The 25,696-nt window shown below is 41.8% G+C and overlaps 1 protein-coding gene across 3 annotated transcripts; it reads right to left on the bottom strand.

Annotated features, from left to right (window-relative positions):
* Positions 1 to 276: 276 nt before the first annotated feature.
* On the bottom strand, positions 277 to 16,526 carry LOC131107735 (poly(rC)-binding protein 3). Of its 3 annotated transcripts, XM_058058007.2 has the most exons (14): positions 15,964 to 16,524; positions 15,161 to 15,201; positions 12,002 to 12,112; positions 11,860 to 11,883; positions 11,724 to 11,756; positions 10,590 to 10,706; positions 10,385 to 10,516; positions 9,855 to 9,983; positions 8,726 to 8,815; positions 7,489 to 7,530; positions 6,989 to 7,064; positions 5,212 to 5,264; positions 2,947 to 3,116; positions 279 to 2,624 (listed from the first exon to the last, which is right to left on the bottom strand). In XM_058058007.2, the coding sequence occupies exons 3-14, from the start codon at positions 12,077 to 12,079 to the stop codon at positions 2,264 to 2,266; spliced, it is 1,305 nt and encodes a 434-aa protein (XP_057913990.2). In that variant the 5' UTR covers positions 12,080 to 12,112; positions 15,161 to 15,201; positions 15,964 to 16,524; the 3' UTR covers positions 279 to 2,263. The 3 variants fall into 3 exon arrangements, with proteins under 3 accessions (XP_057913992.2, XP_057913991.2, XP_057913990.2); XM_058058009.2 differs by lacking the exon at positions 9,855 to 9,983 and having other exon boundaries at positions 277 to 2,624; positions 15,964 to 16,526; XM_058058008.2 differs by lacking the exon at positions 11,860 to 11,883 and having other exon boundaries at positions 278 to 2,624; positions 15,964 to 16,526.
* Between the last annotated feature and the right edge of the window lie 9,170 nt (positions 16,527 to 25,696).

Genomic DNA, 25,696 nt, shown 5'->3' with positions numbered 1-25,696 from the left:
GACTGTGTGCCTCGTCCAATACAAAAATAAAATTGCTTTACCAGATCAACTGCATGTGTGCAGCCATGATACAGTATGTCTGGACATGAGAAAAAAAATTATACCATCAAGCTGCTCTGTCTACAAATCTAGAAAATTTATTGGCTAGGATCAAATATCCGAAAAGCGAAATGTTGATACCATGCTTAATGACATGATTCCAGAAAGAAAATGGGTATGTCACAATGGGCAGTACCCCTGGGATGCAGAGACTGAGGCAAAATGTATAACAAGAGTCTTTAATGAAGCTCACACAGACAAAAACGACATGCAAAAACACAAAGTACAAAATAAGAAAGAAAGAAAGAAAGGAGGTTCAGCTAACAAATGAACTCACTGTAGGAGGTGGAAATAAGAACGCGTACAAAAAGGAGAATAAATTAGATGCAATGGGGTGCTTCGACACACAGGTAACAATAGCCAAAAGGAAATTGCTGTGGCTTCCGCTGTTCATGCTGTAGCTTTTGTACTTTCAATCAGTGTTTCCCAACCTTCTTTGTCTTCAGAGCCTTTTTGTCATACCATGAGTACCTCCTCACTCATATGTGTTGATAATTCTCCATAAGCAGAATGTGTTGTCTTTGTAACTGAATTAATTAAACAGAAAAATAAACAATATGGAGCTGCATGGTGAATGAGTGGTTAGCATGTAAGCCACACAGTAAGGAGATCGGGAAGACCTGGGTTCGAATCTCCATTGGTTCTGTGTGGAGTTTGCATGTTCTCCCCATGCATGCGTGGGTTTTCTCCAGGTACTCCGGTTTCTTCCCACATTCCAAAAACATGCTAGGTTAATTGGCGACTCCAAATTGTGATTGGCTGGCGACCATGCCAGGGTGTACCCCACCTCTCGTCCCAAGGCAGCTGGGATAGGCCCCAGCATGCCCACAACCCTTGTGAGGATAAATGGTACAGAAAATGGATGGATGGACATGTCACTTTCTTTCTCTGAACCAAAAAACCCTGTTTGGCACCACATGCTTGCCATTGTTTGAAGGGGCTGTTGAGCCCACCTTTTATTTGTAATTAGGGTTCTACATCTGTTTCTGCTTGGATTTTCGTTTCACCTTGGAGTCTCGCTTCTTGCTCGATGCATCTGTTTGCATCTCTGTTAGCACTTTTCCTGTTCCCTGGAGTGATTGTCCTTTTTGGGGGGCATTCTTGTTTCCACCTCCCATTGTGAGTTTTTACGTAAGACCTAGCTCTGCCTCCTAGCCTTTCCTTGATATTTTGCTATGTTGCATTTTTATGTGTTGTGCCACTCCATATGAGCTTTCTTTAGTTTTATTGATTGCACCAGCAACCACGTCCTCGTATCCTGGGGTAACACTACACAACATCATAGTGAAACATAACACAGAGTCCTTTATGTAAGTCACAGTACAGCAAGACTTATTTCTCTAATAAAAACAACCTTTTTTTCTCAAAATGACACATTTATTTCAAAGCCATTGCATAAACATCAAACATTACAAATTTGCAATGTCTCAGGGTAGGCATCACCAAGTACACACATGTGTTACAATAACTGTGCTGCGTCAGTTTGTGACAGAAATAGTTAATAATTTGTGTGGAAAATGAACAAGAACCAAGCAGAAACAATAAATGAGTTGTTTAGACCAGTCCTGCTCTACAGGATTACAGTGCAGAGTGAATTCCACTAGAATCCATGTGGCTTTAGGATAATCCCATCAGAACTGCAACAGTGCAGTGCTACTACAGAACACCCAAGCCTGTTAGCCCTGATGAAAGCCTATAGTGAAGGAATAGGGGGAAATATGACATAAAAATGGAGCAATCCTTATTCATTATACTAAACACACCCCACTAGTATTGTACATTTACCAGCCTTCTGTCTGCAAAAATGGAATTCTCTATCAAAAATGGATCTAGTTACAAAGATAGAAAACTATGTAAACAATTGCATATTGGAAAAGAAATCTCCTGGAGTAACTCTTCACATAAAGCTGTTTGTCATGAAACCATTACAAAAGTTTTCATTGGGTTCAAATGCAAGCCTGAGTTAGCACATTGCATATTATGCAATACTGAGTTAATACCCAATTCTGCTGCCTACTTTAATACCTTGATACCTCTGCTCTCCTGCTCTCCTGCTTTATGGAAAGGAGATGCTACACTGGTAAAGGTTGCATACATATATAAGCAAGTACCAAATATCAGTATTTCGTCATCCATTAGTGCAATGTTATCCAATTGGACTGACTCAATATGGAGCAAACTTCTGCCGCTCAGACTTTTTGACACCAGAGGTGGGTATTTTTGCAGTGTAAGGGGCTAAACCCTGTGTTAGGCTGGTAGCAGCTGCTGGGTGTACAGCCAGTACAGGGAGCGTTTTCATGCCAAGCAGACTGGAAACAGGGACAGCGTAGTGTGGGTTTTGAATGGTCGGTAAGGTAGAGGGAGAGTGGACATTAATGCTGGTGGGGGCTGGGGTGGTGGCCGCCAGGACGGCGATTGAGGTAGCAGCATTGGAGGCGGTGGGAGCAGACTGTGAGTAGCTCATGTTCAGGTCAACTGGGGTCGCAGAAGACGCAGCCTGCATGGTGTATTTAGCCATCTCTAAGCTGCATGGTGAAACATTGGAGGGGATGTTGAGACGTGAAGTTAAGAGAAGACAATGGAACATGACGGGGGAGAAAGTGGGTGAGACAAAGGAGAAGGGAGGGGGAGAGAGCGGAGAAAACATGAGTCAGAGCAGGAATGTGTTAAAAAGCAGAGACAATCAGGATGTTGATGCAGTCAAGAGGCTGGAGGCAGTGAGATGGAACAAATCCAACCTCACCTTGACCACATTTATTTTGCCCTCACACAAACGCTTGGTTGACCATCATGTCAGAGTGCACTATGTAGGCCTGCCAGACATGCCGGCTTTGCATCATTTCTTACCTGGCGCTGATGAGGTACTGGGCCACGCTAATGCTTGCCGGCGAGCCTGTGATTGTGACTTGGCGCATGGCTGAGCCATCAGTGGCACTGGCAATTTTGATGTGGGCTCCCGAGACCTGGCGGATTTCATTGATCTTGGTGCCTTGTCTTCCAATTATGCAGCCAATAAACTACAAGAGAGGGAGAGTGACCACATGTAAATGGCTACACAGACTCTCCCTTTCAGGACTAACATCACAGAGAAGAAGAAAATAATACAGAAAGCAGCACAGCAATGTGAAAATGCACACAATATATAGGTGTTCCATTATGTTTCTACACTGTTATTGTAAAGTGGGAAATTATGCCTACATTATACCTGAATTACATCCTAAGTCACTTGCACAGTACAGAGGACACCTAAAGGACATATAAATTACCGTAATAGATACATTAAATACAAGAATAAATGAAACAGGAATAAAAAGAGAGCAAGTCCCTACTTTTATCCCTGTGATTGCCCTACCATGCCTTCCTACCTTCTTAAAATATTGTCCCAGATTAGTACGAAAGGTCTCAGATCTTCTCTTAACAGTGCACAGAATGCATAACCCCACTAGCATTCATAATAATAACATCATGCGACTGGCACAATCCAAACATTTATGATGGTCACCATAGTGAAGCAAAAGAGTATCCCATTTCGGTGAGCATGTCTCATCTATGAGCTTTTTACAGCATGTAAAAAAGACGTCAATGTCATAAAATGAGGACCAGGTAGCTCTTTATTTGACAGGAGCCTGTCAACCCTTTGGAAATTGCAGTCTACTCCTCAATATAACAGTCTGACTCACAGCATCATCTTACAAACAACACTAAACTCAGCACACAGCAACTTAACAACGGTATACCTACGAAATATATAAACAATTAACAATATGAGTTTAACATGAAAAAAACTTTTTAGTTATCTGATAATGCATTTCATTTGAGCAAAGCATTTCACTAGAGGACAAGCAAGAGCAAGAGTTGTTTTTTATTTCAAACTTATATTGGCACATGTTGTATATTACTATTTATACATTTTGCATGTTAAGTTGCTGTGTGATGACTTTTGTGTTGTTACATATAACGTATTCAAAGTGAAAGAGATGTCTTGAGATTAGAATTTAGCCACCCTACTAAGCAGCAGGGTTCAAAGTTAAACAAAAAAGTAGCAGCTTATACAGTAACATTACTGACACCTAATGACCAGTGTAGTTTAATATCATTACAACGTCTTTGACTGCCTTATATTTGTATTTTAGTTCATTTAGCCATTTTTATGCTTGAAAAATTATTCATTTAAGCACCAAATCCAAATCAAATGGACGTACCTGTGTATATTTTTGGACTAATAATAGGCAGCATGACTTATTAATTAAAACTATGATACAGTGAAGAACCAAAATGAAGAAGCAAAATTCCAAGTTCAAAGTGGTGAGGGATTACTATATTTATTTACACTATGTAAAAAAGTGTTCTGCTCTGCTGCTCTGCAAGTGAACAAAAATGTACAACACTAAATGAAATGTACAGGCTCACCCAACAAGGCAGATTGAACATCACATCCCTGGCAGCAATCTGTCTTGATCTTGTGTAGGATGTAAAGAGGTTCGGAAGGAATAGTCTTACTTTTAGCCTTTGGGCTACAGAACTAAACAACTGAAGAGGGGTTGGACTTGGCTCTACATTGGACTTGCTGTTAGGGAGAGGCGGTGTGGACTTATTAATAGCCCCCTGCCTTGTTACCTATTCATTGGAGTCATCCTAGGTGAAGGAGTGGATCATTTCTTTGTGCCTTCGGTTTGGAAAACAGGCTCTGACTGTGATTGGTGCTGACCCTTTTGAGAGCCTCTCTGTTTTAGTCTCCAAAAGTCTCTTCACTAGATTTTTTGCTTTTTACACTATAGCGACAATATCGCTAAAATGGCAACACTGATCCGTCCTGCTACATCGTCTTATTCTCTCACTCCCACTGTAATTTGTTGATGAGCGAAAGGGAACAGATTGCGCCAAGTCTATTTGTGACAGTCCAAATGTATTTGTAGCGGGTCACGGACTGTACTGCACTGCACTTGTGAAATAAGTACATTAATGAAAGAGACAGATGATACCTTTATTGCTGCAAATTACTTTGGTCTAAAAATTGCTTATCAAAGCTGACCACCTAGACAGTGTTAATGAAGTACACAGCATCCAAATTTTTTTTTTGTACTGCCACAACACAAATAATGAGACACTTACATCATTAGGTATTGCCAGCTCCTGTGAACTTGTGGGGGCAGAAGCATCCAATCCTGTAAAGTAGGACAAAGAACACTAACAACTGCATGGCACTAATGGCTTCCACTATTACGATATAACAAGTTGACCTACTTTTACTAGTTTATCACTTTTTGAGAACATGAAAATGGCAAAAAAATATTTCTAGGTTCACACATGTACTGTATGATACATGCATATTTAACACACATTCTAAGCACATACTGCATCGGACACTGCTATGTGTCTAATAGTCTTGTCTCATTATGACTTCTTTCACATCAGTCCTCTGTATGTGGTGTTGAGCTCTTCAGTTAGTTGTGGGGGCGGGGGGGACTGCATGGCGATGTGGTTTGATAATGTGAGGGATGGTGTGGGCCAAGATAGTGTTAGATTTTGAGGGGAGATGTGACTGGATGGGAGGAGTGGGGATCAAGACATTGGGATTTGTTTATACAGAGTGAAATCAGGCAAATGGATTTGTTCTTTCAGAGGATTTGAGAAATAGTGAAATGGTTCAATATTTATAAAATTGTAAATATTGCTGTCATTTTCACATTTCCCTCTTAGAGGACTTGTTTCCAATACATGGACAAAAGTATATCTTCTTTAATTTCCTTGTATATCAAAATAGTATATGGCTAGACATCACAGTTTATTTAACATGCTCATTCACTGTAGGCCAATATACGTATGTTACCTCAGGTTATTACTTTTACCTTGTAACATCTCAACATTTCATTTTTTTTTCACTGCATGCCACTTTTGATACGCTTCCTATTACACTGTTAAACGTATTTTTTTTCATTAATTCATTCATTTTCTACAATTTATCCTCACGAGGGTCGCGGGGGTGCTGGAGCCTATCCCAGCTGCCTTCTGACCCTGGACTGGTTGCCAGCCAACCACAGGGCACATATAGACAAACAAACTTAATTTTACTAAGGCATTTTGGAGAATGTTATGCTTCCAACATTGTGGGAACACTTGGGAAGAGAAAGCACTTTTTTGTTCGAGCATGACTGTGCCTAGTGCAGGGGTTCTCAAGCTTTTTGGGTCCACAGACACCCTGCGGGAGAGAACATTTTCCAAGGACCCCTTGTAATCGGCATTTTGTCATCATATTCTCTAAGCTTAGCTGGTTTGAACTTTGCATTCTTAATGAAAAGGGTGGGCTTAAATATCTGTGCATTTTCCCGGTCACTGTAAATTAGGGTTATACATTTTATACACACTGTACATCGTACATTGTTTTGTTGGATACTCACATGCTGCCAGATTGTTGCATTGTCTACTCTCTCTCCCTGCTCAATCATTTCCTTGTGTTGTACAATCAACCATACTTCTAGCTCTCTGAACTCTGAACCACTTATTCTCACTAGGATGGTGGGCGTGTGCTGCAGCATCTCAGGCTACAGTACAGTACACCTTGGACTGGTCACCAACCAATCACAGGGCACATTTTGGTCAATACTTTTGTCCATATAGTACACATACAATTCACACACTATTTTTGTGTCAAAGCAAACTTTTAAGATTGTAAAATGTATTTGCGGCTTTTACATTTTGTTTTGGATCTCCAGTTGTGATTGATCAGATGTGACCACTTACGGTTGACCTGAAAGAGTGGATGACCTCTGAGAAAATGGAGATATCTGTGATCCTCTCTAAAGTGACAGGGGCTGTTTGATGTTGTGATTGGAAGAGGAGTGATGACAGAGGGATTGATGGTCTTCCCCTGGGAGCCGTGGGTACGTACCAGGGAAGGTAGGGTTGCTCTGCCCAAGGGAAGGGAGGGGAATATGCTGCATAGCCAACTGGTGAAGCTTGGTCAACTGCAGGGTAGGAAGGAAGTTAGAGCTAACCAATCAAACTGGATTATTTCAGAGGAGTTTTCCGCTAAAATACAGAGACAATCGGAAGTTCACAAACATCACAGATAGTATAAGTGTGAAGACATTTGTTTCCTTCAGAAAACATGCTGGATTCTCATGGAAGTCATCTGAAAATACAGTCACATCTCTGCTACAAATCTACAACTTGCTCATGAAGGGACTACTCTTAAACTTTGATTTCAATCAGAGTATGCTGCTACTTTGTGTTAGTGTTAGTAATGGACAAAGTAGTGGACAAATCAGGTTTGTTAAAGTTTCATTGTTGCTGAAAGGGGCTGAGAGAGGGTATAGTTGAGACTTGGTAGGGAGTGGGCAGAGAGGGTCAAAAAGGAATGGGCTCTGTCATTCAAATGAACACACTTACATCTTGATGCGCAAAAGCGTACGGCCCTGGAAGTGCAAAGGCCTGGATGATAGAAGAGAGGAGATGTGAATATGTGTCACTTGAAATGTAAATTCACCTCTGTGCATACAGAGTAAACAGAACTGAGTGCTTTATGAAAAAAATCCATTCCCTCGCTTTTTTCCTGAGAGCTCAATAGTGCTAATGGGTGCTGGCCTGATGGAATTTCGTCTAAATGTCATATGTTGTTTTTAACCCATTTTGACCAGAAATTCAATAACAGATGTCTGATAAATCAGAGCATACTGTGCCAGGACAGTGGCCCAGCCATCTCATGAAAACCATCAGATTTAGTCATGTTATTGTCCCTGTTTCACACTGCGGGGAATTAGTCTATGTCCACACAAACAAGCACACTAAAACACAGGCCAAATTAATGTCGGCACTGGAATGTAAGCCAATCAGAAGCGTCAATGAAGACATGGAATTTTTCTCCCAAAAAACTCTTTTTGACAACCTATATAGCTTCTGGTGTATTAGTATACAATGGCGACTGTTATCCTCTTAATGAGAAACCTGTATTAACGTTTAAAAAAATGTGACTGAAGCACTGATTTACATATTGCATTTTTTTTTTTGCTGAGATACTCCTCAATTTCTTTTGCTATGGCAGATATTTTCATGCTTTCGTGGAAGGGAAAATTATGTACTATCCATCCACCTATTTTATATGCCGCTTAGCCTCACTCGGGTCACAGGTAAGCTGGAGCCTATCCAAGCTGTCTTTGGGCGAGTGGCAAAGACCCAATCATTCATACCCAAGGACAATTTGGAGTCAATTAACCTAACATGCATGATTTTGGAATGGAGGAAACCGGAAAAAACCCACCCATACACAGGGAGAGAATGCAAACTCCGCACAGAGACGCCCAAGCAGAGAATCAAACCCAAGTCTTCACAATCTCTTGACTGTGTGGTCTACATGCTAACCACTCATCCATCGTGCGGCCAATGATGTAATAAAAAGCCCCAAAAACACACCTGAACAGTCCACAAGGTTGATGTAAAGTTCACATTTTTTCAAGCTCTGTGGTGTGTTTGGAGGGGGCGGAGCCTTGACGGAGGAGTATAAATCAGGTTCGAAGGTACAGTCCCTCTAGTGGTTAAAACACTCCTAACTCACTTCTGGAGATAAAAGACCTCTGTTTTTGTCTTCTATTTTCCAAGGAAGCTAAAGTGACAAGGAATGACTACTTACTTGTGCAGAGTGCTGTTGCGCTAATACTGCATGGGCTCCGGCAGGAATGGCCTTTGGACGGTAGGGAATAGTTGCTCCCTTTGGAGGAGACTGGAGATAAAGTCATGAAAACCAAAAACAGAGAAAGATTTATACACAGAACCCTGACAAGACTAATACATTTAACATCACTTTGATCCCTCGCTGAATCTTTTAATAAGTGCTTAATCGGTTGCGAAGGTTACATGGACCTTGCATGCCATAGATGAAATAAACTCTTAATTTACAAGCCTTTTCATTTTTCATGCATGAGGGTAACACTGCCCTTGCCTTTGGGCATGGAGGAGAGACACATCCATTTTCCCAGCTCCCTCACTCAGAAAATAGAATGTATTGTGTGACATAAATGGTTATTATGATAATGGAGGGCCCATTCTTTTATCCAGCAAACAGGACCATCAAACCTTAGCAAATCAAGTACATCGAATCAGTTTGAATAATCGAGCTCATGTTGTTTTAATTAGTCAGAGTTTTGTGAATTCAGAGATTAGATCAATATTAAATAGTTCATTAGCGTTTGGACTCAACACTAATGCCGAACTCAACTCAACAAAAGAAACAAACTTAACCAAAGCCATTGAAATGACGCCAATGCATTGTACTGTATCGACGGAATTATCGGCATGTCTGATGCCCACAGGAAAATAAATATAGGGGTGAATCTTTTTTCAAGCTCATGACAAAGATGTTTGATGCAGCTGAGGTATCATGTTCTTCCACACCACACTCAACTGTACCCTAAATGTATAATTTTTCAATGTTTATGTCTTTATGATTCACGGATAATGTTTTTCGTAGCATGCTTTCTGTGAGAACCAAAAGTGAAACCTACATAGACTATGTTCTCTAAATCTGCTGACTAATAACACTACAAAAGAGTCAAAAAATGTTATTTGAGACACACTCAAAACTCAAAATAGACATTGTTATGGGCATGAATTACTTGTGGATTTTCACCATTTGCTCACTACTGTATACAACCTTTAGTGCAACAAGACTGACTATACTACTGAGGAACCTCTTCCCATCTAAAGCAAATGTGTGCCGAAACAGAATTCTTGATCATGCTGAGCTGTTTGACAGTGCTTACCTCCAGCATGATGGAGCAGATGTGTCTTACACACTGAGTGATGGCCTGTGGAGTGCCAGAGATTGTGACAGCCCTCTCTGTAGAGTCCGGCAGCATGTCTCCTGCCACCTGAACCTGCGCCCCTGTAGTCTTAACATAGTCAGACAACAGCGCAAAAGGTCTATTTAATGCCAGAAATGCAGTTTCAAGCACCTGCAGATTTATCCTGATCAGATTTGGACATGCAAAGACCAGCTGCAAGCCAAATAGAAATGTGTGCACCGATATTTGAAGAGGTGCATATAAATAATCTCCTAGTCAGAATGAGTATTCAGGCTCTGTACAAGCATAGTGATTTTGAATTCTCATGCGCAGCTACCGAAGCAATTCCACAAAATGTATGGAAGGCAAAAAAACATGGAGGCTTGACTGAAGTGTTTGATATGGGAGGACACATGATGTCAGAACATCAGGTAGGAGGTTGTCTGTTCTCATTTGCATGCAGAAAAACAACTTCCTAATAGAAACTGCGGAAAGGCAAGGCCTCCTACCTCTCGGATCTCTTTGATCTTAGAGCCTCCTTTTCCAATCAGTGAGCCACACTGGCTCCCAGGGAAAACCAGGCGGAGCGTCACAGGTGGCTTGCTTGTCACGTTGCTGTTTGTCATTGCTGTCGTGATATCCTGAGCCAGAAGAACATTGTTCCTATTAGCACAAAGGCTAGGACAAAAATGTAAGGATGTCACCAATATTGACCTCCTCAAACTTCTGTGCAATCATGGAGAAAGCTCTGAAGATTCCTTCGGTTGGCCCTGTGATGGTCACTATCCTCTCGGGAGATGATCCTTCCGATATGTTGATACGAGCGCCACTCTGAGAAAGATATATCCACACTTGCAAGACTGAAGAAATACATTTTTGCTGAGGTTATTTTCTGGTAAATTCAATAAGCAAGTAATTGATACACCCTTAAAAATGTCTATTCCATTTCATTCCCTTCAAACTTTCCAGCTAGCTGGATGTAAACATTCCTCCGACTTCGGATCAACATTTACAATAACGTTGTTTTTTGCAATAAAAGCTCCAGAACACTCCCCTTCTCTCTTCAATTGCCAGTGTTCACTTGAAACAGGTTGTGTTTGCCTCATACACCAAGCAAGCACATTTAAAGTACAATATACTATAGGTCAGGGTTACTCACACTTTTTCAGCACGCAAGTTACAAGACAAAATGGTCTATGTCTTTCTATAAAATATATTCAGTAAACTTTGGTATCATAATGATATTCATCCATCCATCTATTTTCTATAACGCTTATCCTCACCAGGGTCACAGGGCTATGCTGGAGCTTATCCCAGCTGAACCTGGACTGGATGCCAGCCAATCATAGACAAACAACCATTCACACTCACATTCATACCTATGGACAATTTGGAGTCATAATTTAATGTTGGTTTTTGGAGACCGGAGTACCCGGAGAAAGCCAACGCACTCACGGTGAGAACGTGCATACTCCACACAGAGATGCCCAAGCAGAGATCTCCCTGCTGTGTGGCCAACCATGCTAACCACTCATTCACCCTGTGGCCCTTTATTATTTCAACTTAATGCTATATTTTCTCAGAATATTATGATGTTATTCTCCAAATATTTTGCCTTTATTCTTATTTCTGCTTTTTTGTTTTTTTTTATTTTTCTTTTATTTGCCAAGGGCCAATGGAACTCTCCTGATATACACTGTATATTTTTATACTGTATTGTCATGTATTTGTAAACAGTTACCAATTTATAGTGATTGAAATGTTTTCTACTAAACAAAATGCATATTTAAAAAAAGATTCACACTTTTGTGGGGCCATGAATGTGCAAGGATCCACTGTACTCCTTACCTCCTCTCTCATTTTCTTCACTGTTTCTCCTTTCTGGAAACAAACAGAAATTGACAATGACTTTTCATTTAAAAAAAATAAATAACATGCCAGTGACTCAGTATATGATGATACATTCACAAATTTTTAAATGTACCTTTCCAATTATACTGCCCACTTCCTGTAATGAAAACAAATCATCTTAAGAGCAATAACAAGCTACAAACAAAACGGGTATTAGGAAAACATGGACCGGAATAATAGTTAATTAATTCAGCTATTCTGCAATGGTCGATTACCTTTCCATGCATCAACAGCCGTAGTGTCAGTGTAACATTCAGGCTCCCGTCCAAGGCCATTTCTTCCCTCTCAGACATACTCTGTGTTCTTGCGAATTTTATGTAAATACTCTGCAAATGAAATAAAATATTAACACAGTATATATACCGTACCTCGGGCATTCAGTGGCATTATCTATAAAATTAGCCATCAAAAAGAAGACAGTTAAATAGAGAAGCGTAAAAGTGGAGTTTGTTTCAAGTTATTTGTTATCCGTTATTCTTTCATCTGCTAACTGCCCACTTATTGCAGTCCACTGGCCCGCCGCCTGCAGGATATCAGTAATATATAATTTCCTGTTAGCCCCTGTGTCATCCAGGAAAAAAGGTCCTCAGACAAATAGTGCTTAAGAATGTAATATAAGTCTGTATCAATCTGCAGAAGAAATAAAAGAGATTTCTATCAGTAGAGATGATGTAGAGAGAATCTATCAGGGGACTGATTCCTGTGGTTGTGAGTGTGGAGGAGATAAGCCTATCACGAGGTGCAATCTTCACATGGGACCAGGTCTTTGGTTCCGGCTTAACACAAGATGTGTGACTCCCCTAGACATGATAAGACACAAAGGATGCCACTGTGAAGAGGCGAGAATCAAGTGATGTGTGTGATGGTCTCCAATGTACTGACACACAATTTCAGCCGGGTAGACACAGTGAATCCAATCTTTGTTGTCTTTGCAGAACAAATGAAGAATGTTGGGAGGCAGTCCATGTAGGAAGAGAGGCTCCTTTCTCATAACACAGAAAAGACATTTAGTCTTGAGAGTTTGCTTTTGTTTGCAAAATGGGATGATATTATTTTTGATACTAAGAAAGTTGAATCATTGGATTTATTGAAGTCTTGGAGAGACCATACATCCCAGGGTTCAAATGTGAATGACAATATTGCTAATGGAACAAAAATGAAAATCCTTGTCTGACAAAACGCCTTCATTCCTATTGGCAACTTTAACAATTTTGCACCGGGTTTGCTGTTGCGTGAAGCCTCACCTACATCCTGCTGGCTTAAGCAAATACATGGTAGATTTACTTCCTGAGTCCTTAGGAAAAGGGGAGAGAGCATGGCAACATGCTATCAGCTAGGGTGTCCAAACGCCATGTCTTGTTTTCTCATTCTTTTTTTAGAATGGGATGTGGCATCAGGGTACTCTGCTTGTGAGCGGATTTTTAATTAATGTTGCCAAAAAAGCACAGAAAGCACAAAATATGCACAAGATTAATTCTTTGATGCTTACTGAGTTGAAGTCTCCCAATGGGGATGTTTTTGTGATTTTATTGGGCACGTTTTTTTTTGCAATTTGCAATTTTTTACTTTGTATTTGACCTCATGTTCCGGTGATGTTCTGTTTTTCGGGAACCACTTTCAATATTTTCCTTTGATAATTGATAGTGTTTAGTAGTACAACAACCCCTCGTTTATCCCAGTTAATTGGTTCAAGACCCAACCATGATAAGTAATTTTATGCCCTTTATCCGTATTACCCAATATATATATATATATATATATATATATATATATATATATATATATATATATATATATATGTATGTATATATATATATATATATATATATGTATATATATATATGTGTGTGTGTGTGTGTGTGTGTGTATAGCCATAATAACTGAAAATAAAACTAGATAAAATTTAAGGCATATATGAAACTCATGTGTCTGCTCTGTGCTGTAAAAGTGTTCTGTTGCTAAGGGGACTGAGTGGAGGGTCGGGCACAGGCTGGATACATTAGGGGTTCAGAGTTGAGTTTTAGCTTGGGCTACGGCCGCAACAGGAACTTGTGTTAGGGATTATTGTGCCTGTGGTCAGATATTTCTAACCTACATTAAAGGCCTGTTGTTCCTGCAGTCAAGTTGGGAGCTTGTGCGTCTTACTCACACCTTGGGAGCGATATAGAACACGACATATTTATCACAACGTCTTTGAATGTGTCTTCTGAATGCCTTAAAGGGGACCTATTATGCTCATTTTTCAACCCTTTGTATGGAGTTGTGGTCTCCTATAGAGTAGCTACACACAATAATCCGCACAGACAACTTTTGAGATTTTCTAGAATCTGTACCTATTACAGCTGTATTACCTTTGATGTGTGCTTCCTGCCAAAACTGTCTATTTTCATTTATTCCACCCACTGTCACACTCTGCACCGTTTGCTTGTGTGACAGTTTTTGTTTTCACTTTGTCAGCCTTCCTACTCTTATTTTGTACTATTTCCTGTCTTCCGTCACTTACTTTCTCTCCTACACGCACCTGTTGGTAATTTGTTGATTTGTATTTAGTTCAGCCGAGTGTGTGTGCCTTTGGTTGGTGCATTGAGTTTTTTGTTGTGTTGTATGCCAGTGCTGCAATCACTTTTTGAAAATAAAGCTAAGCTTTTACCTGCACCTACTCGTCCTCTCTGCATCCTGGGGTAGCATCGCAACACCAACATGCTGGGCTGTGACACCCACGACCCACCTGCGGGCATGCCCACTTCACTGTGATTGGTCACACGCCCAAATTGTTCCTAAGTATGAACCATATAAGGAAGTCCACCCCTCTGTGACATCACAAAGGGGTAGTTTTACCACGCTTTTTGAAACCGAGCGTTTTGAGCCATCCCAAACTTCTTTTAGGGCTCACTTCCAAATGCGCAAACCTCATTATCTGAAACTTTGGCATAGTTTAACACAAGAATACAACATTTGAACCACATTTATAGATCAGAAAAGTGGAAAATGTCCACTTTAAGCATGCATATTTTTTTTACTAACAATAGGCCGTATAGGCAGGCCAATTTATGAATTACTATATGTTTAAAATTGTGATAAAGTATCAAATTCCAAGCAAAGTGGCAAGAGATATTTGTATAACAATTTTTATGTACATATGCATGCTGTATACTGTAATTACAAGGCATCTTTGAGTAAACTTCGAGTTTCATTTGAGTACCTCATTTCCGGGCAGAGTGTCCTGGTTTTTGATATTTAAAACATGCTCGCCCTACTATTGGAACATGCCTGTTCCTTTTTAATCCCGTTGAATTTGATCCTACAATGGGATTCTGTTTGCACAATTACATTTGTAATACATGACCCGCCCACAAATTTGTTTGTATACTTACATAAACCAATGAATGAAGAACTCCCTGCCGCCATTTCAAACCTAAAAGAAAACAAGAAAGAGGGGTGGGTTAACTGTTAGCAATAATATTGTTCTATCATGTTCCTGTGTTGATCTTATTGGACTGAGCAACACCTAACCCAATCAATAACATTAAAGCAGTGTATCATTATAATTTTACAGTGACTACACCAAATAAATAAACAGCAACATCTCGTACTAATCCTATGGGCCAGGATTTGTTTGGTTAATGCTAAGACCCTTTTGACCTATTTCTGTCACCTCTAGCATGTCAGCTCCTACTCAAGACTTACGAACAAAACAGTGTCACACAATGGCGGCCACAGAGCATACATCATAATAAACACAATTAATCCTTTCGAGAGGTGACGCATTTTCATTCACAACATACTCAAATGTGTCGTTTTGAATAGGTTATTTTACAAGGGAATTACATAGAGAAAAAGAAGTCGTGTTCCCTCCAGTGCTTTCTTATCACAAACATAATAACCCAGTGCCCTGTAACAGTATATTATACCATAGTAGGTGTAAAAATGTAAAATAGTAAAAAAATCTTATCATATCTTATATTGCATGAAGTCTAAGGTGTTGAGAGAATTCGGTCCTTGTTATCGCTATCAAAAGTAACTTACAGTAGATTCAAAATACTCAGTCGCAAAACGTTAAATTACAGTCTGGGACAGTGTTGGCAGTCCAAAATGGGCAGTCAACACCCTGCCCCTTGTAACTGTGTCTGAGTATAGAGGCCTAGTGCAGAGAGAAACATTAGAAATACATACTGACCTGATATGCAAACCCTTCACTCCTCTTTATATCTGGTAGCTCCTGGTAGAATAAACTCCGTGTTCAATGTTTACTTTCTTTGTTGTCCGTTGTCCACAGAATGGACAGATGGCTTTCTGTGCCCTTAGACCGGCTGGAGTGGAAGCAGGCTTTGCTATTAGTCCCTCAGCTTAGCCCAAGATAAGCCCCTACACAGGGAAAGAGAACCCACATCTTTGCCTAATTCTCCCTGTCTCTGCCACCAAAGAGGCGTTCCTCCACACGGAGATCCCCAAGCTGAAGAGGCCTGAGGGCAGGGCAAAGATTCTCTTGTGCTGTCCGCTGTCCAGCACGGTTAGATCAGGCTGCAGTTAGGTCCAACACAACAAAATGCCTTTGTGAAAAAACTAAAATAAATAAAAACATAGAGACACAGAAGGTTTCTTAATGGGCGTTGCTATGGGAGTATATTTGTAGAGGTTATAAAAAAAAACTCCCTGTGTGAAATTGTTGTACTTGAGGCTGACTAATTGAGGGATGACAAGGACAATGTGGCGTTGATGATATTTAGTGATGTTAAGCACAATGTCCTCGTGGGGTGCTTCCCCCGCTTGCTCTCTGTCCTGCCCTCCCCCACGCCAAGCCCCTCTACCCTGGAAATGAGGCCAGAGTGGATACAATACAGCCCTTCTGCACAGAAAAATGTATTCAGCTGGAGCTTCAAAATTGTGAGGGAAGTGAATCAGTGAAGCATAAGTGGCATATTTAATTACTATTCACTGTGTTGCACGGAAACAATGATGGCTGCTGTGAGCCTCATGGCTGCATGTCTTTTAGACATCTGAGCAGTCATTGCTCAGTTAGCAGGCCCAGCAGTGCTTCTATGAATAAAACTGTTATAGCTACTCATGAGAAGAAAAGGATTATGGTATGAGTGAGGGTGTTTTTCGACAAGAAGTGACTTATTCAGAGTACCTTTGAGGTTGGAAGTTCAAGACAGTAGGTCAATTAAAGTTTAGTCTCTAATTCAACAAAAAGGAGATCTGGAGCATATCATTTAAGATGACAAGACATTTCAATTCCATGTTGCTTATGACTAATCACCCCCACCCGTGCTGATGGTTTTGTAGGGGAAGGGATTATATGTAATGAGATTACTGTAGGGATTACTTAAAACTTGTTGGTGTAACTACTTCCAATTTGATTCAAACAATCCTAAAAAGGAACAACATACTAAAGTAAGTCTAAGCATAGACGTTTGTAGACCATTGTTCCAGTAATTATATTGAATTGCAGTCGTATTTAATTGTTTCATTTCTCATTTAGAGAGTGTACTCGATTTGCAGGTGTTTAATTGCCTTGGAATAAATGGATGAAACACACGAATTGTATTTGACACCATTCTGCCTTTAATTGCTTTTTTAATGGCGAGGGCAAAGCTTTATTTGTTTCAATCAGGCTTAACACAATTACATAGAGAACATGTCAGAGAAGATGGAAGAAGAAACAGATATTCATTAATCCAAGTCTTCTCCGTGTCTCAGCAATAATATACAGTAATCCCTTGTTTATCGCGGTTGATCGATTCCAGACCTGTCCACCAAGTAGGATTCCTTGGAATATGGAAAATGGAATATTTTCGTATGCCTGTGAATATTCTCATTCATACAGGTAATTGTATTCTGAGTTGATCACAGCAAGGCTGTTCAGGTTGTCTTTGAAGAGGTTTTCATCCGAGCATGCCTCATCAGTTCAGTTCAAACTCAAAGACAAGGTAGGACACACACCAGTCAGACTCGATAGGACCGTGATGCCTTCAGTGAGAATCTTCAATTTAAATATCCATCCATCCCATTTTCTATAACACTTATCGTCGCCAACCAATCACAGACAATGTAAATCAGGGGTCCCCAAACCTTTTCCAGTGAGGGCCACATAACTTTGCCTTCCTCTGATGGGGGGCCAGGGTCAGTTTGTTCATTCACATTCTATGACCGAGGTAAAGTGAGGTTGTAGTACAGTGGCTCACAATAAGGGTTACTTCTCCCAAGAGATTGCTGTAGCGGGATGCTCTGACCCTCCATTATTTCTTCACGGATACCTGTTGTTTCTCTCACACATATGCATTGCACTCACCCCCCCATCCAACGCCTTCATCGCTATATCACCCCCCCATGCGGGCATGACGGAGACCACGGCAAGTGGCTGCAGGTAGCCTGGCTGGCTGCTGCTCGCATCGGCTATTTTTCCGTGGCGCTGGTCTTGTGTCTATATGTGTGAACTAAGTTTTTTACTTGTATGCCAAATTGTATGCAGAGGTTTTTTAACATGCAGTCCCACACTGTGCTCCTTCATTTAGGAGTCTAGTTTGGAGTTGTTGTTTTTTTTTTCCCTCCCCTATCCTCGTGTTGTCCCCCTTCCCCCCTTCATTGCTCAATCATCCTGTCCTGTCACCCCTTGTTTAAACTGCATATAGTATGTTGTATATGTATGGATGGATGATTGCACTATTTTGCTTGTACTTCTGTATAACTGTGCTATTGTACTATTGAACTGTAACTGACAAGAATAAAGGTGTGACAGCTCGTTTAGTTCCTTTTATGCCTCTGTTCCTAGTTCATACCCTTATTTTGTATTATTTCCTGTGTTGGTCTGTCCTGTGTTCCGTCACTTTTACTTTCTCCTCTACGCGCACCTGTTTGTAATTTGTTGATTGTATTTAGTTCAACCGGTGCGTTTTTTTTTGTTGGTTCATTGTCATTGCTGAGTTGGTCATGCTAGTGCATTGTTCTGCTGCATAGCATAATTAAATATATTTTTACCTGCAAATGGGTCATCATCTCTGCATCCTGGGATCGAACCGTAAAACTCACAAGCCGGAACGTGAGAAAAGGAGACCTTCTTGTCACTCCCCCGATGCCGCCCTCATGTATGGGGGTTAGCCTACAGACCCATTCCTCTGGCATGGTTTGTCGCACCCATGCAAGATAACCTCCTAGGGTCAACCATGTGGTGGGACCTCCTGATGTCCCCTGTCCTGTGAAGGGGGAGCTTTCATCAAAGAATGACCTCCCCACACTGTCCCTAACCCCAGGTTACAGATAGCCTCCTGCTGTGCCCATGATCCTTGAAGGGACAGCAGGATGTGCTCGAATGCAAGAGTTGAAGCTCTACAAAAGGCCGTAAAGTAATTCGCACAATGTGTAACCTACGTTATACCTGTGAAATATAAATTTTCCCATCACACTCCTCCCTTTTGATTATTCATTAATCACAAATTGCAGTACATTTACAGATAAACATCAAACCTGGGTTGTGCGACCTGGTCTTTGGCGGCCAAATCTGGTTCTTGGGACATGGAATGTCACTTCTCTGGTGGGGAAAGAACCTGAACTTGTGCGAGAGGTTGAGATATTCCGACTAGACATAGTCGGACTCGCCTCGAGCCACAGTTTGGGTTCCGGAACCAAACTCCTCGAGAGGGGCTGGACCTTGTTCTACTCTGGAGTTGCTGCAGAGGAGAAGCGGCGAGCTGGTGTGGGCTTATTAATAGCCCCCTGGCTTGGTGCCTCTGTGTTGGAGTCAGCCCCGGTGAACGAGAGGGTCATTTCCCTACACTTTTGGGCTGAGGAAAGGGTTCTGACTGTCATTTGTGTATACATGCCAAATGGCAGTTCGGAGTACATCAGGGGAGCACCCCAGCTGGTGACTACTGGGAGACTTCAACGCCCATGTGGCCAATGACAGTGTGACCTGGAGGGGCGTGATTGGGAAGAACGGCCTCCCTGATCTGAACCCGTGCGGTGTGATGTTACTGGACTTCTGTGTGAACCACAGTTTGTCCATAACTAACACCATGTTCGAACATAGGGATGTCCATAAGTGCACTTGGCACCAGGACACCCTAGGCCGCAGGTCTATGATCGACTTTGTAGTCGTATCATCACCCTTAATTCCAGCAAGCCTATCCCGAGACAGAGCCCCCTGCAAAAGTTCAGCCCAATCTTGCAAGATGGTCTTATTTTCATGGGAGATCGACTTAGACACTCTGAGATCGAAAATATTGAAAAGAGCCCAGTAATTCTCCCTAAAAACAGTCATGTCTCCCTTCTGCTTACTCGTCACCACCACGAGTTAGTAAGCACCAGGGTCGCCACCTGATGGAAGGAGCAATCAGAGCTTCAGGCCTTTGGCTTTTAGGTGGCAAAGGACTCGTCAACTCAGTAATCCATAGATGTATTACATGCCGCAAACTACGTGGAAAGCAGAAACAACAGCATATGGCGGATCTACCACCTGAACGCCTCAAGGAATGTCCTCCTTTCACTTATGTCGGCCTCGATGTCTTCGGGCCTTGGACTATATCAACAAGGCGAACCAGGGGAGGACAAGCTGAAAATAAGAGGTGGGCCATCCTGTTTACCTGCATGAGCTCGAGAGCTGTCCATGTTGAGGTAATTGAATCTCTGGACACGTCCAGCTGCATAAATGCCCTCCGCCGCTTCTTTGCACTGAGAGGCCCTGCCAAACAGGTGATCTCTGATCATGGCACCAATTTTGTTGGAGCTTCGAAAGAACTTGGAATGGACAAATCGACCCAAAGGTACCTTACAGACCAAGGTTGCACCTGGGAATTCAATCCACCACATGCTTCCCACAAGGGAGGATCTTGGGACTCATGAAGTGTTGTGCACACACCGAAATTACAGCCATCGTGAATGTGAGGCCACTCCTCCCAGTGTACTCCAAAGAGCCCCTTCATCCTATCCCCCTCTATGCTCATCACACAAAAGTCCTGCCTTCTACCCCCACCTGGAGACTTCCTGGACAAAGACCTTACCTTACCAAGCAGTGGAGACGGGTCCAGGCTCTCGCCAGTCAGTTCTGGACACGCTGGAGGCGAGAATACTTGCCCAGATTGCAACAAAGACAGAAATGGACTGCATCCCGCAGAAACCTCCAGGTCGGTGACCTCGTTTTGCTTAAATATAAGCAGGTCACATGTAACAGTTGGCCCATGGCTAGGGTCACTGCAACATTCCCAGGCAAAGACCACCATGTAAGGAAAATTGAAGTGAAGGCATCGGATCAAGGCTGTGTAAAGACCTTTATGCGACCGGTCACAGAAGGTATTCTTCTTATGCAAAAGGACTGAATTTATGTTTAAGTATAGTGACCTCACTGAGGCCAGGCGGGGAGTGTGCTGCCCTAAAGGCAATTTTCCGAATAAATAAGTTAATGGGTTTGAATAAGCAATGCTAAGGGTGTGTATTTTTCTAGAAGTGATTAAAAGTTGTTTAGATAAGTAATAGCTTGGTGTCACCAACATCCCTGTTGAAAACACTACAAATATAGTAAAGAAAAACAAGATACAGTAACTTACCAAAATCTTCAGCGTGTTGTACAATCCATGGAGTGTCAATGCCACTGCTGATCACTGATCATTATCAACCTCTAATGTTGGAACTCATTAAACAAACATCAAACAAAGTTCAACAACTCAAACTCTGGATCCTGAAGAAGTCTCCTGAGGAACAAACAAGTTAAAATTATGACACACCCTGCCAGCTGATTGGCATCCTGCTTCACAAAAGTGTGAACATCAGGGTCAGTTTTTACAGGTTTTTACAGCTTCACCTCCATATGAATCAGAAAATAGGCCAAATACCCTTTGCACCATATGCCAACAAACTTAATTTTTGAAGTTGAATTTTCTCTTAAATAGAAAGTCCAATGGTGACTTGTCTTTGGTCCACTTCACCTGACTGGCCAATGAAGTTAACATATTTGCCATTCAACTTTGGAGAGGTTAGGAATTTGTCACTCTTAGTGAGTGTGTGTTTCATCAAAGTCGAAAGGAAAATAAATAACCTTGCCATATTTTGTATACTAAGTATTCTTATAGGATATTCTAAAAGAGAGAAGTAGATCATATCCTCCATAGCTACCAGCAAGAGGAGCTGATTTAAGCCAAGACTCTAAACAAAAGAAAGAAAAGGACAGAGCATATGGATGTGTATGTGTGTGTGTTTGTTACTGTCAACTTTAGTATCATCCATGGCATCAGGTGAGTCAGAGTAGCCATTGATCCTATCACGCCCCACCTCCTTGCTTACTTCCACCATGCTTGTTAAGAAAGTCCTCCAAGGTTCTGGTCCAAAGTCTCCTTTTGTTGCATATGCCAGGCTCATATTGCTGTCCCAGTCTCTCCTCTGGATGTCCTCCTTGCAGGTGGCCATTTGTTGCCACCCATAGATTCTGGTGCGTGGCTTGTCCTTGCATCAAAAGTGTGATCCATCCAGTTCTAAGTCAGCCACATTCCACTTTAGGGCTGGTGATGTGATTGTCGTCACCATGAACACCATGTCAGCAAACGTCTTCAGAACTCTTCAGGGGTCGGGGGAAGTGGGACAACTTCACTAAACACAGGCAGGGCTGTTATGGCCTCCCCGCACGCCCTCCTTACACCATTGTTCCACTCATGGTGTCCACCATCAGTAACAGGATCCTTGCTAAGCATCCGTTTGGATACGAGTGACAATGAATGTCTGGAAGGGATCGTTTGCAGTTAGAACACAGCTCATGTGATGGAGCTTCTTCAGGTCTTGGTGAAGATGAAACTGGACTCATCATGCATGTTGTTGTATCAGGATGTTGTTGTCAGGTTGTTGGCAGAGCAAGGGTGGAGGTGTGCGATCAAGATCATGGTTCACTCTGAGACACTGAGTCACTGTAGGAGAAAGAGAAGAAGACCTATTCTGAGAAGTCTTGTCTGTTTTTATGTCAGTGTGTGTTGCAGATCTTGCCTATGTAACTATCATCATTGCAAGTCTTAGTTGCAAGCAGTGCTCTTTGCTCTCAATGGTTTTTAGCCTTTTTCATTTTTCCCCACTATTTTTTTTCCAAACAGTCCATGCTCGAAACAAAATTCTTGAATGCTCTTTGACTGTCTCTCAAGTCATCGTAATTAACTTTTTTTTTTAAATCACCATATTTTTTCCCCAAAACAAAAATCTCACTTATTTTAGTTTTGTTCTATTTTGTTTAACTCACTTTCTCTTGTTAATATAAAACTCACTTCTCCTTTTCTCAAAAGTTCCCCATATTAGTGTTTTTTTAATGCATGTTTTCCCCATTTGTTTTCTTTACCTATGGTTGCTTGTTTACCAGATTTCCCATATTTACAAATGTCACCTTCTGTGCACAGTTTCCCTAAGATGAGGTCGTCACCCTGAATCCGTGTTGTTCCCTCGGGCACAATTCACGAAAAAAAACAAGCTGTCCATAACGTGCGTAATCCACTCTTTATCACTTAAGATTTTCTTTGCATTAGTGTATACCCAGTATACAATGGTGCGTGATTCACTCTTTATTAATGAGGTCTCTTCAGCCCAAAACAGCGACAAGCGTAACTCACTCTTTGTTATTACAGAGATCTTGTTCGCCTAAAGCAGGGTCGGGAACCTTTTTGGCGAAGAGAGCCATGAAGGCCAGATATTTTAAAATGTGTATCTGTGAGAGCCATATACATTTTTTTAAACATTGAATGCAATAAAATGTGTGCATTTTTATGTAAGACCAACAGTTTTAGATATAATGGGCTCTAATTACATAGACCAGGCACACTACCCCACGCCAATGGGGTGTGGCCAGCACACTTTCGTGAGCAGCGCAGTGTCTAATAATAAATCAAATACTTGTTGCCATTAATACAACTTCTGCTGCTGCATAGATGGATCAAGGACTTCTTGACAAACAGACCCCAGACTGTGAGACTCGGCCCCCACCTTTCCTCCACCCGCAGTCTGAGCACCGGATCACCACAGGGCTGCGTGCTGAGCCCCCTCCTGTACTGCCTCTACACACACGACTGCAGTCCGGCCCATGAGAGCAACATCATCGGCAAGTTTGCTGACGACACTACAGTGGTCGGACTGATATCACAGGGAGACGAGGCATCTTACAGGGAGGAGGTCCAGAGGCTGACGACCTGGTGCTCCGACAACAACCTAGCCCTGAACACGCACAAAACAAAGGAGATCATCGTGGACTTCAGAAGGAACAGGAGTGACCCGCCCCCCCTCTACATCAACGACGAGTGTGTGGAAAGGGTCCACACATTCAGGTTCCTGGGAGTCCAGATCTCCGACGACCTCTCCTGGACAGACAACATCACAGCTGTCATAAAAAAGGCTCAGCAGCGTCTACACTTCCTGAGAGTCCTCAGGAGGAACAACCTGAACAGGGAGCTGCTGCTGGCCTTCTACCACTCGTCCATCCAGAGCCTGCTGACCTACTGTGTTTCCACCTGGTACAGGAGCTGCACTGAGGCGGACAGAGGGAGGCTTCAGAGGACAGTCAAGGCAGCACAGCGCATCATCGGCTGCCCTCTGCCCTCCCTGACGGACATCTACTCCACCCGGTGCCTCAGCAGAGCTCGCAACATCATCAAGGACAGTTTACATCCCGGTGCTCAGCTGTTTGACCTGCTGCCCTCTGGCAGACGCTACAGGTGCATCAAGGCAAAAACAAGCAGACTGAGAAACAGCTTCTTCCCAAGAGCCATCACCACCCTGAACTCAGATATACAACGTACCCGGTCATTAGCATAATGCAAATGTGCAATATTTCCATCACTGTCTCTGTTACTACCTCAATCATATTTATTTATTTAACAACCCAATACAATACACTCATATGTGACTTTACTCACCTGTATGTATACACCAGACATTATTTGCACTATGACCCATTTATCATTGCACTAAAATTAATATATCTGCAATATGTCTGCTCCTGCATATGCTCCTGTGCAATACTATGTGTATATTTTGGATATCTTGTATATATCTTGTATATATCTTGTTAAATTGTCTTTTTTACTCTACTTTTATATACTTTTTTAAAACTTGACTACTGCACTGAAAGGAGAAGCTCTCCAATCTCGTTGTACATCTTGTATAATGACAATAAAGGCCATTCCATTCCATAACATGCGTAACTCACTCTGTTGTTACTGAGATCTTATTCGCATAAGTATACCCAGTATACTTAGCTACGTGACTCACTCTATTATGTATATTACAGAGATCTCATCCATACCGACAGGTGACCAAATGTGCATATGGTAAGTATTACAATGTGTATTGTTATCTAATGCCAGAACTAGCATTTATTTCAGCATTCTCACCGTGTAAAAGATGTCGTACCACTATGATAAGAGATTCCAGTGGTGATGGTCTGGAGTCCTGCACGGTCAGCCCTCAAAATCTCTGTCACTGACAGAGAGGCTGGAGGGAAAAATTCATTCCAGGATGATCAGTTGCTGTCCGCCACAGGTCCAGATCCAATCAGCCAAGGAAACCCACTTCTGACACCCAATTGTTGTGGAAAAAAATTCTATCATCCTAAGTAGGATAGAGAATGTCTCAAATAAATACAAAACTCTGGCAGTTTTTATTACCTTTGCAAAACAAAGGGGTCAGACAACACACAGTATGCATGGTGGTCTGTAGGTATCTGGCCAAGAGTGGCCTCTTGGCGGGAACTTTTATACTCCATAACATGCAAATGAATTACATTAAAAGAGAAAGGAGACCTTCTTGCCACTCCCCCGATGCCGCCCTCATGTATGGGGGTTAGCCTACACACCCATTCCTCTGACATGGTTTGTCGTACCCATGCCAGATAACCTCCTAGGGTCAACCATTTGGTGGGACCTCCTGATGTCCCTGTCCCATGATGGGGGAGCTTT

The sequence above is a fragment of the Doryrhamphus excisus genome, linkage group LG20 (assembly GCF_037039965.1).
Source record: "Doryrhamphus excisus strain RoL-2023G ecotype Guam linkage group LG20, RoL_Dexc_Guam_v1.1, whole genome shotgun sequence".
In the NCBI taxonomy this organism is placed as follows: domain Eukaryota; kingdom Metazoa; phylum Chordata; class Actinopteri; order Syngnathiformes; family Syngnathidae; genus Doryrhamphus; species Doryrhamphus excisus.
This window is presented reverse-complemented; position numbering and strand designations above follow the sequence as displayed.